Source organism: Cloeon dipterum, chromosome 4, assembly GCF_949628265.1.
Source record: "Cloeon dipterum chromosome 4, ieCloDipt1.1, whole genome shotgun sequence".
Classification (NCBI taxonomy): domain Eukaryota; kingdom Metazoa; phylum Arthropoda; class Insecta; order Ephemeroptera; family Baetidae; genus Cloeon; species Cloeon dipterum.
The window spans coordinates 19,706,127-19,718,502 of NC_088789.1; the positions used below are offsets into that span (position 1 = coordinate 19,706,127).

At 44.3% G+C, this 12,376-nt stretch overlaps 1 protein-coding gene across 6 annotated transcripts in view; it reads left to right on the forward strand.

Moving 5' to 3' along the window:
- Positions 1-12,376, forward strand: part of kug (kugelei) — a 153,602-nt gene that overhangs the window by 58,850 nt on the left and 82,376 nt on the right. For all 6 annotated transcript variants that reach the window (XM_065489572.1, XM_065489571.1, XM_065489575.1 and 3 more), the window contains exons 2-3: positions 1,646-4,740; positions 4,893-5,277. In XM_065489572.1, the coding sequence (XP_065345644.1) occupies positions 1,705-4,740; positions 4,893-5,277 (3,421 nt within the window). In that variant the 5' untranslated portion in view covers positions 1,646-1,704. The remainder of the gene's footprint in view (positions 1-1,645; positions 4,741-4,892; positions 5,278-12,376) is intronic.

Below are 12,376 nucleotides of genomic sequence, written 5' to 3' on the forward strand. Positions count from 1 at the left end.
GCCGTTTATTCGGTCTCACCAAATCCATTTGACGGACCAGCAGCCAGCCAGCCAGCCTCTCTTCTTAATCTGGTACAACGCGGTTTTATCTGTCAAAACGGTTTATCCGCTTGCCCGACTGTCGAAGAGCTCTTGAATTTCATTACGGAGCTGCAGATGCGGCGGCGGAGTTGATTAGTTATTCAATTCTTGCGGTAGGATGGGTTGCCTCGTTGCAAATCTCGAGGATAGCAATGCGGAAATTTTCATCGTATATACCTGCCTCCGAAAATCAAATTTGGCTCAATGTAGACACGAAAATGTTTGAAATTGAAACCACCGAATTCCTTCACGAGTGGTGGAGCGTGTTTATTGTTTGACTCTTATTACACGTGTGCACAGAAATAATATCGATCGCGCGCGGTTGCTGCTGCATGTATATACGTGAATGCCGCCCAAAACGTCTGAGCCGCAATTAAAAGACACCATAAACCTTTAACCTGACCCAAAAGCAAGCATGCTTTTTTAACGACTTCCGAGAAAGGAAATCAATATTCCCGTGCCGGTGGAACATACCCTTTAATTAGCCGCAGTTAGAAGCGGCAGATATACTCGTGTCACAGGCGAAGCGTCGCGATAGTTTTGTTGTCCACGGCGTTCAAGCAGGCGAAAATCGCTGCGTGGCACCCTCAAATGCGAATTATTAATGCTCTGCCGCACCGGGACAGCTTACGAGCAGCGGCAGCTTGATTCCCGCATTTCAAGCATAAATGTCAGATTAGACGACGCAAAGTTTCCGCCTTTTGAGCAGACAGTGAAACAAAGATACACTCGCACACAATGCTCACACAGTGCTCCCTCTGAGAAGCGAAATAAACTGATTTCAGCCCCCCAAAACAAAACCAGAGCGGGATTTCTGAAATTAAAAGCAAACAGTATTAAAAATTGATGGCTTAAAATGCACTGCAAATGTTTGCGCGATTTTGAAAGAAACTCGCTATGTGTGCTCAGCACTTTGCGATTTGTTCGTAATTTTTACCTTGGGCGCGTACAAATTCATCTCGCGAGCTACCTGGCTGAAAAGGCTAAAAGAAAATTCTTTCTCTGCTGCACGGAGATTGCTGCTGGGAGCGCTTTACATCCCGCACACAATGGAAGATGTGATGACTACTTCGTCGTCACAAAGGCACAGACCATTCTAGGGGCATTAATCATTTCTCATGTTGCATGGAAGCAGCTAGCGCCTATTCAAATCCAGTCTCGAAAATCGTCACGGCTCTATTATATTTACAACACACACACACGTACACGACTCCCCCAACGCTGACTACCATAATATTGCATTTTAACGAGATTTTCCGAGAGTAATTCTAATGGAGTTTTATTAACGTGGATGTAAAACACAGTTCGGATTATGCTGTGAGTGCTCATCACAAAGCTGAGTGAGCACTATAATTTAACTATTTTAATCCGGAAATTTCATCGCACGTTTTTAAATAATCTCCTCCTGATAAAGAGGTTTATTTTTATGAGTTCGGAAACCTGCCTCATCATGTTACCGCATTAACAAAGACATAATTACACGCATGCAGTGATTCTTCCTTTTTCACGGACGCAGCAGGATAGAATTTCGTTGGCTCATTTTTCGTATCGATTTTTGTTTCAGATTGACACAATGGACGAGCATTGTTCGGTGAGCTGAGGCGGACAGTGATCGCGGCCCGAATGGCGCGCACGCCGTGGTCGGTGCGTGGCGCCAGGGCTTTGCTGGCGGCCGCCCTGTTGGTGCTCTCGCACCAGGTGCTAGGCGACAACCAACTCCCCTTCGACCTCGACGGCCCGTCAGAGGGACCACCGCAGTCTGACGGGCCCGAGCTGCGTTTCAGCAACTCCTACTACAATGTGAGCATACCGGAGAACCCGGTGGGCAAAGTGTACGTGACACCCACCGAGAAAATGGGCGTTTTCAAAGTGCCCGGTTTCGATGTGAAGTACAAGATCGTCGATGGCGACAAGGACAAGTTCTTCAAGGCCGAGGAGCGAGAAGTGGGCGACTTCTGCTTTCTCTTGCTTCGCGCGCGGACTGGCACGAGAGACGTGCTAAACAGGGAGAGGAAGGACAAGTACACCCTCAGGGTGAAAGCGTTGGCGCGACGGTCCTCGAGGGAGCCATTGACGTTCGACTACTCTGATATCAGCTCTCAAAGCGAGCTGCAAGCGGAAGTGCAAGTACAGGTGACAGTGCTGGACACAAACGATCTCAATCCGCTCTTCTATCCGACCGACTACGAGCAGACCGTTCTCGAGGACACTCCCCTGCACAAGAGCATATTGCGTGTGCATGCCGATGACGCCGACACTGGCCTCAACGGTGAAATTTACTACAGTTTCCTCGAGAGCACGCAGCAGTTCGCGATTCACCCGGTAACCGGCATCGTTACCTTGACAAGGCCGCTTCGCTACAACAAGAAAGCTACTCACAACCTGACTGTGCTTGCAAGAGACAGGAGCACCCTTCTTTTCCGTCCGGGAAAGAGTAATCCGAGTACGGCGAGGCTCAAAATCCACGTGCGCCAAGTCAACCTGCATAATCCTGAAATTATGGTGCATAGTCTGCCAGAAGTGTTCGAGCAGTCTACCAACGCCCGCACTTTCGCAATTGTCAAGGTCAAGGATCGTGACGAGGGTGTCCACGGAGAAATCGAGTCGCTGGAAATCGTGGACGGAGATCCAGATGGTCATTTCAGGGTGCGTGAAACTGAAGTTAAAAACGAATATAGAATCGAGTTGATCGGACTTCTAGACCGTGAGCGTTCGCCAAAGGGTTACAACCTGACTCTGAAGGCGTCCGACAAAGGTGTTCCGCAAAAACACATATACAAGGCAGTACCAGTGCACATCTCAGACATCAATGACAACTCACCTATTTTTAGCAAGGAAATCTACGAAGTGGACGTTTCTGAATCAGCTCCGATTAACTATCAGATCATAAGGCTTAAGGTTGATGATATTGACCAAGGCAAGAACGCAAAAGTCGTGCTGCAGATCGTAGGAGGAAACGAGGGTGGCGAATTCAGCATCAACCCTAAAACTGGAGTGTTGTACACTGCCAAGCTGTTGGACACGGAGAAAAAATCTTCGTATGCGTTGACAGTGTCGGCCATTGACAGTGGAAGATCAGGAGTGCGTAAGCAGTCGTCGGCCAAGGTGAAAATTAACATCCAGGACATGAATGACAACGATCCTTTATTTGAAAGCAACGACATTGTGTACGAAATGAATGAAAATGAGCCAGCTGGTTCATCGGTGACAAAAGTGCAAGCTCGGGACAAGGATTTGGGTGAAAATTCCTACATTTCCTACAGCATCGTCAACCTTGACCCGGTTCCTTTCGAGATTGACCACTTCTCAGGCGTGGTTAGGACAACCCAAGTTCTTGATTATGAGTCGATGCGTCGCGATTACTCCCTGCGCATTCGGGCGTCCGACTGGGGTCAGCCCTTCAGACGGCAAACCGAGATGCAGCTCAGAATAACAGTCAAGGACATCAACGACAACAGACCACAATTCGAAAAGGTCGCTTGCAAAGGGCGCGTTTCTCGTTCTCTGCCGATTGGCAGTGAAATTATCACGTTCTCAGCAATCGACTTTGACGCCGGTAACATCATCAGCTACCGCATTGTGGCAGGCAACGAAGACAACTGCTTCGCAATGGATCAGACTTCAGGAACACTAGTCGTAACCTGCGACCTGTCTGACCTGAGAACGGATGAGCGCATCGTAAACGTTACTGCCACGGATGGTCTCAACTTTGCCGATGTCACCTTCGTTCGCATGCAATTAGTTAATTCCAAACGAACACATCAATTTGTAAGTGACGCAGATGCCGCTTTTGATTGCATGGACACTGGAGTGGCGCGGAGGTTGACTGAAGTGCTAGCTTCTGCAGAGAAAAACAACGGTGAAGAGCAGGGTGAAATTTTCGCCATGATGCCCAGCCGTTATGGAGACAACGTTCATTCGCCAGAGTTCCTGAATTTCCCACCAGAGATCCGCATTAACGAGTCGATTGCTTTGAACACTGTAATTGCTGTCCTCCAAGCCAGAGATCGTGACCTTGGTTACAACGGGAAGATGATATTTGGGATCTCAAATGGTGACAGCGACTCTGCGTTCAACCTCAATCTTGAAACTGGTGAACTGCGAGTGGTCGGTTATTTAGACAGAGAGCAGGAGTCTGAGTATTATCTGAACGTGACAGTTTACGACCTGGGCAAGCCTCAGAAGAGTGCGTCCAGGGTGCTGCCCATCACAATTCTCGACATAAATGACAATGCACCGAAGTTTTCAAAGAACGTGGCCAGCTTCAAAGTGTCCGAGAACGCGAAAAACGGAACTCGTATCATGACCATGAACGCCACGGACATTGACGAGGGCGAAAACGCGAGGGTAGTTTACAGTTTGGAGACTGACACAAAGGACTTTGTGATTCATCCTGTCAGTGGTGCCATCACGGTGGCTGGAAAGTTGGACAGGGAGCGGCAGAGCATGTACGAGCTCAAAATTCGGGCCAGTGACAGTTCAAAGACTCGGCCGCTTAGTTCCTTTGCGCTTGTGCGGGTGGTGGTGGACGATGTCAACGACAATGCCCCTAAGTTCTCCATCGACCACTATGCAATCAAAGTGCGGGAGGACATCCCTACCGAGACTGTAATTGCCGCTATCAACGCTGTTGACCCTGACCTTGGAAAAGGAGGAGTGGTAAGATTCGTATTTTTTATTAACTTTTGGCTTTACTTTATTTTTTTAAAACATAATTAATGTAAAAAAGAAAACAGAGCGGTTCACTAAAAAAATTCCCATCGATCGCAACAAAATAAAAGGAATTTTTACAATTTTACTTGTGTTTGCAGGTGACATACTCGTTTGTGCATGGACCGGACACTTCTTCCTCCTTCAGCATCGACAATGCCACGGGAACTCTGCGGTTGACGCAGCCTCTGGACTTTGAGCAGCGACAACTGCACTCGTTGGTGATCCGCGCGAGTGACTGGGGTACACCGTCGCTCTCCTCGGAGGTGACAGTGGAGGTGGAAGTGGTTGATGTGAACGAGAATCTGTACCCGCCGCAGTTCAGTGATTTCGTCGTGTCGGTCGCCGTGGCCGAAAACCAGCCACCCGGCACTCATGTGGCCCGGGTGCTGGCCACAGACAAGGATGCGCCCGGCGACGACAGCAGGATCAGCTACTCGATCAGAGGCGGCGACGGCGTTGGACTTTTCGCAATCGACAATCAAGGTAAGAAAACTTTCAAATTTTCTTGGTAGGAATTCCAGCGTCTGAAATTTCGAAACGGCACGCTCGGTATCTTTTGTGCAATTTTATGTTGACAAGTCAAGTGCTCGTTCGCAATTCCAGAGCGCAGCCCTCGTCGGTAGCCTGATCTTTTTACATTGGGCTGGCTCTCTTTCCCAACAATAAGCATTCAACTCGCATGCCGGGCGAGCGAGCGTCCAACGAGTCCGGGCTCGTTTCTCTCTTTTTTACTGTAGGCCAAATGACCCGATGTTTCGGACTGCTTGAATAGAATATTATTTGTGCTGTGGTGAGGCTCGTCGTGTATTTTATACCCGGCCGCCCATCCCGATGAGTATTGCGCATACAAAGCAGCGGGCACTGCAATAAAATTCACGTCAAAAAGATGAAGGTCGGTGGGGTGCATCATTATTCAGCCGAAAAGCGGGCATGCCGAATTGTGTATCTTTATGCTTTATATTGTTTTTTCTTTTCGTGCTGCTCGTTGCGAAAAATGAAAGCGATTCGGTAAACAAAGGCTGCGAAGTGGTAACGTGGGGAGAGTGAGTGAGGCGTCTGAATTTTTTACGCCGGCTCTTAGCACACACAGAAACGCTCGTGTACATCAAGCCACCAGCCAGCGAACCGACCAACCAACCAACCAAATCTCGGCTTGCGCGCGTTTCCCTCTTGATTGTTCTCCTAATGCATTATTTATGGGGGCTAGAGATAACTGCAAACAAGAGATTTAGCTCTCCGCTCCAAATGTTTTCAAAAAGAATTAAACACGCGTCCTCTTTCGCCTCAGTGTTTTATCTCTGTTTTACTTTCCGCTTTGCCAAAATGCCCGCTCGAAACAGCTGTTCGAATCGTTGGCGTAAAAGCAAATAATGAAAATGTAAATGATGAAACAGCACTTTGCATGATTTCAAAGCACTTCTTTCTAATGAGTTACTTTTTAGGGTCAAAATATTACTTTTTATGCGTTCCATTCAAAAGAATTTCCAAATTTATAGCGAAACGAAATTATTTTCAAGATTTTTTATCTTTTGAAAATGGATTCATGTTTTGAATGATTAAAAATAACAATAAATAAACCACTGGACATTTAAACTGTCAGCCCTCTTGTCAAATCCTGCTAGGAGTGCTTCTAGCCAAAATAGAGATGAAACGCAAATCATGTTTGGCAGTTTGACCTTTCTGTCACTCATAAATCAATGGACAGTGCTGATGTGACTCGTGAGTTCTAGATGTCGTCTGTATGCAGCAACCACTCGATCAAAAAAACATTTTTTTTTCGCCAAGCCGAGGCATTAATCAATCTAGTAAAAAGCGGCAGAAACAAAAGCCGAAAATGCATCATCAGCGTGTCGCACGAGAGATAAATCCAAAATCGCTCTGTGCCAAGAGGAAACATCGCCGCGCGCGAACGCAAATAAATGAACGGGGCTGTCTGTGAATAATGAGCTCTAATTTCGCCCGGGGGCAGCTCGGCAGAACAAGGCTGAATCTTTGTGTGTGCCACGACGACGACGACGTTTTGATCCGGAGTTTGCCAAAGTTGGTGCTTCTCTCCGGCGGCGTCGGCGGCTGCGAAATGATGGATGAGGCATATTGTGCCGCTGCAATTATCGGCTACATTGTTTCCGCCGTTTTGTGCGGACAACAAAGTCGGTGGCTGCGGCGGTGGCGGCGGGTGTGACGCATCCCCCGGCCGACGGACGGACGGGTCATCGGCGAAAGCGGCAGCAGCTGAGCAATCCTTTATTGCTCTTGCCCACCGCCCTCTGCTGCCTGGGGGGAGGAATCTAATATTGTCCGCCGCGCGCACGAGACGCAAATTACAATTTGCTGCCGGCCACGCAACAAACAACTGCGCGCACTGTGCCATTTCGTGTACCGAACGAACAGTATTTTAATTTGAATTTTCCCATAGCCCCCGTGCTCGCGCGGCGCAACATGTCAGGATAAATGTATTCATTGCGAACGAAAGTTGTGCTCGGCGGTAATTCGCGAGCGAGAAAAACGGCCTCACCGAAAGCTGCAGCGCCGGCTGCTATTTGGCATTTGCATAGAAGGGAAATTTCGCAATAGCTGGGTTAGACAAAGCGCTTTATGCTGATTCAGTGACGTGCTTCATTTTTTTCGGGACTGTCATATTTCAAATGCCATGTTCATTCACCATTTTTACTTGATGTTCATGCATTGAACATCAAAGCTGCAGGATAAAATTTATCCGCTTTTTTAAAAAGGCAGAGGTATAGAAAATGATATACATATCACTGATCATTGAAACAAATTGATATTTTTCACGATGAAAATAAATTTGATTTTTTTATTTAGTTTTTCATATTTTTTAGGCCAAAAAGCCATTGAATGATCGAACCACAAGTTATATACGCTTCTGCTCAGGAGGTTAACAATGGACAAAAAATACTTCTCGCTTTGATTGTTTTACCACAGTTTTATGGCTCGAAAATTTTCATTGTTGCTAAAATGGAAATCTGAAAGTCTTCAATTTTTAAATTAAATCACTTAAAATTTACTATTTTATTACTTTCCCGTCCACCTAATTTAGACTCCACCTGTCATTGACACTATATCTGATTATTTTAAAATAAAGTAAAGCAATTTAATCTTTGCAGGCAGTTGCAACACATTTTCGAACTTCGATTGTGATTTATCTATAGAGCAGTTTGCGCGGCAATTTTAATAAACTTTGATACATCTCTCTTTCCTTACTTTCAGCTGCAACAATTGTGAACTTTATACTTGTCACAATTTTCCGCCCTTACATTGTACGCTCTAGAAAACTTTAACGGTTTGCTCGGTAAACTTATGGAGCCACACATAGGCAATATCTCACCGCGCTTGTGACGCGTGTTGCATAAACTCTGAATCAAGCGCATGCATTTCCTGCGGCTTATAAAACGGAATCATTCATAAAAAGCGTTACGTTCGCCGCGACGCAATTGCCGTCGCCATTAGAAGTTAAAGTTAATGCCTCGTTGCAAACAGTAGCGATCTAGCCATTTTTAATAGTCCAACTTGCAAGCAATTAGCGCGAGAAGCCGTGCTGTGCGCGCAAATTGGAAGCTTTGACGACAATTTGCCGATATTGCGAGCGTGCATTGCCTTCTTTCATTACCGCATAATTGGACGTCCTAGCCCTGCATGAGACAAGAGTGAATTAATTTCTGTGCCCATTCATCTTCGACCACCCTTTCCGGCGAGCAACTCTCGCAATCTGAGTCAGTCGGCCCTGATTTGTTTGGCAAACAAGTCGTAAGTCAACATAAAAGCAGCAGCACCACCGACTTGGGCCTTCCGAATTTAAGCGGCTTTCGTTCGAGCGCACTATATGCACACCGACTTTCGCGAAAAGCAACTCGCAAAGTGCGGCAGCATGCTAGCTAGCTTGTTTACCAATGTTTTCAACTGCCGGGTAGCGCAGCTAGTAATTAAAGCCGCCCAACGTAAACATCAGAGACACAGAATCGTAAATTCCGGCTCCTCCTCCTCAGGTGAGGAATCTCGCCGCGCTTTGCCATTAAGCAATCTTATTTTCTATATCTCTCCATTCACGCAGAGCCAATTTGGCTCTAATTTATAGTTTCAAAGGCGATTTCATCAATTATATAGATCAGCATCCAAATCTTCACCATGTTTAGAAGTTAATGCATGTTAAGGAGGAATGATAGTGGATTTCCCCGCAAAATCCTTTAACACACATACAGATTGGGTCCTAAAAATCATGTACAGTTAAAAAAATACATAGGCAGCACTGTAAATTTTCGAGAAAATCGGCCTCAAACTTGGCATTGTTTTAAATGGAGAATTTTCAACGGAATTGTGTAATCGCGATTTACTCTGAAATTCCGCATTTCCCCAAAAAAAGACTCTGGCTATCCGATAGATCTCGATGAGAGGATTCCAAATCATGTGAGAAAACATGGTGCAGCACTGTAAATTTCGGAGAAAATTGGCAAAAACAATCTGATTGGTCAGCGCCCAGCGCTGCTGGCCAACAGAGGGGGGCGTTTCATGCCGTCGCTTCTGGTTGCATTACAGAAGGTGGCCGGCGCGCAACTCAATTATCATTTTAATTACGTTTTCATTATCAGAAAAATTTGAAATTTTCGCACATGGTAGCAAATGAATCTGTCCTTGAAAATCAATAAAAAATTTATTTATATTATACGCAGTCTCTGATAGCCATAAGGGTCCGAGTTTGCCTCTGAAAATCATTTAAATTATTAAAAGAAACATTTTTTCTGAGATGATTCTTGAATAAATTAACTTAATTTTGGGTATTTTGATTTTTCCCAAAAAAATTTTAAACGTTCTTTAACGGCCAGCTGAAATTTTCAGACGATTTTTTTTCAAAAATGGTGAATTTGAGAAAATTTTGCTGAGTGGGGAAAAACTGGAAATTTAATCAGCTTTCAGAATTTAGTCAGTATTTAAAGCTACTATTAACTAGTGAATTTTAATGAAGCCAAACACAGACCCCTTTTGAAAATCTGCAATTTTTGAAAAAATAAAAAATTTCTTTCAAGACTCAAAAGCACTATTTTTTATTTTCTCACTGTTAAATTTTCATAAATTTTCTCACCCCGGAAGCAATTAATTTCCTATGCTAAAAAAAGAGGGCGTAACCGGTAAAATTCGAAAAATTAGATTTTGGGGCACTTTTGGTCAGAAGTACATGGAAAAAATAGGTCAGTTAGGGTTAACTCAACATGAAATTTCATTTTTTTAAATAAAAAAATCACTATCATTCCACTTTAAATAGAGAAACATGCTGAACCAATTCAAATTGGAGATAAAATTTTGGTTTTTCTTCATCCAAGCATGGCTAATCAATTTTTTTATTTAAAAAAGTTGTTTCACGCCATTTTGCCGGAAAATGCTCTTTGATTGGTCTTTGGTCTCTAGGAAGGTACACGAAAGTTCTAGATTTTTCGTTAAAATAAGAACACAGCATTCCACTCTTTTTAAAATGGCTCAACAAAGAAAGGGTGGAATTTAGGCTTGGTTGATTTTTTTTTTTAAATGAGGGAGTTTGGTCACAGTGGTGTGCTCGACAAGGTTTTTCCACTCGTTCCCTTTCCGTTTGTGCTCATATGTAGATGACGTTTATAACTCGGAATTCTTTGAAGCTAAAATACTGTGCCATAAATGTTTTTGGAGATAAAGTATTGCTGCTCTGAGACCTGCGTTTGACATTATTTTCTTTGTTTGCGTTACCAATGAAATCTAATTTTTTTTAAAGAAAACAGTTCAAATATTGTTAACGTGAGAGAAAGGACAAAATAAAATTTTCAGAGAGTAGTCTAACCACAAGAAATAAAATTATTTGCTCACACTGTCGGTATGTACATTTAATAAATCCTCTCTATCTATAAATTTGCACCATTGAGTTCTTCTCTCTTTGAAAACAAACTGTTATTAAAGCTTCTCCACCAGCGGTAGCATTTGGAATCAATTTTCCAGCACTTCCACACCGTCGAACAGAGCTAATAATTTATATTCTGATAGCACCGTTACGCACACAGACAAAGAAACCCAATGAAATGTTAAATTACTGTAATAATTGCCGCGTTGTAGGTCTGAATGCGCGGAAACAAGCAAGATACTGTCGGCGTCGAGGTAATCTGAGCAGAGCTAATAATAATTTTGGACGTGCTTCTGTGTATGAATAATAGGCTAAAACAATGTTTCAATGAGCCCGCGAGTTGAGTGAGTGCGAGAGAGGGCTTTTAGCGAGCCAGCGAGCGAGCAAAAGCCTTTTTGCCGAGTGAGTGGTTTTCAAAAATTCATTTCCATTGTAATTGTAATGGCTGTCGTGTTCATAGAGAGTCAATGATTAATGAGTGAAAGCCTTTAATTTTACATCATCCGAACATGTCGCCCGTCGACGAGACGGCGGCGGCGGCAGCCAGAGCGTTAAGCGGCGCGCAAAGCCGTCCCGAATTTATCACCAGCAGCACGGCGCACATAGGGAGCGATGACGAGGATTTTCTTCTCTCTCACACACACACACTCTCTGCTGGCTGGATCGTCTCTCTCCGCGCTGCTGTTTATCAAAGTCCGCTTTGTTATTTGCCCGCGCTGAGCAGCGAGTGAGCGCGATTCCCCGAGGTGCTTTTGCCTCTCGCTCTGTGCGCAATATGATTCATCAGATGGCCCTCAAATATTGATGAAGCCAGCCACGTTTGAATGAATGCTCCCTCTCATTGTCGGGCGACCGCTACGTAATGCGCTGAAATGGCTGCCGCCTAGCTGTTTTCTTACCTCCCTATTTTGGTGTTGCCAAAACCAAATAACAAAAATTTGTCATAATTTTTTTTATTACAAAAATTCTGAGGTTGGTGCTCTCGACGATGAAGGTTCATGTAACACACACATAAGACTGCACTTAATTTAATTTTCACTGCGCTTTTGCGGCTTTAAAACAAGTTGTTTTTAACGTAGTTGAGAAAGCTGTTGCAATAAATCTGTTTTTCTCAGTTGGCAGGTCGTTTACTTACAAACTTTAACAGTGAAAACCGTGATATTCAGTGTCTATTACTAACCAAGTTTATTGAATGTAATCTATTTTAGTGGTAGTTCTGGCACTGAACGAAAGCACCGAATTGGCACATGACTAATAAAAATTAAATCTTGTAGAGTTGTGGAGGAAAATTGTAAATATTTTACTCCAGCTTGTAATTATGTACAGAAAATAGTGTGCAATCAGTGGGGAAAGCTCTTTTCGCAAAACACGAAAAATCATCTAAAAGAGACTGCCAAAATACAAAAAACACGTGCTTCGTTTATTTTAAATTTGGGGTTAATTTGGTACCTTTCCACCGGGGAGGGGCTATATATAAGTAAGTGCAGCAAATCATGACTCTTTTTGCTCCACGTCAGGAAACACCCCCTGCTTACGAGCGCAACATTATTTATCCTCTGTTGCGATCCCTCGGGTGTCGTCGATTTCTGACGGCCGTTTACACCACCGTGCCAGTCGAATCATCCTCTGCTCTGCAGCCGCCATTGTAATGAAATTATAGAAAAACCTTCGCTTTGATGACGATGATGCCTGGTTCAGACTTTT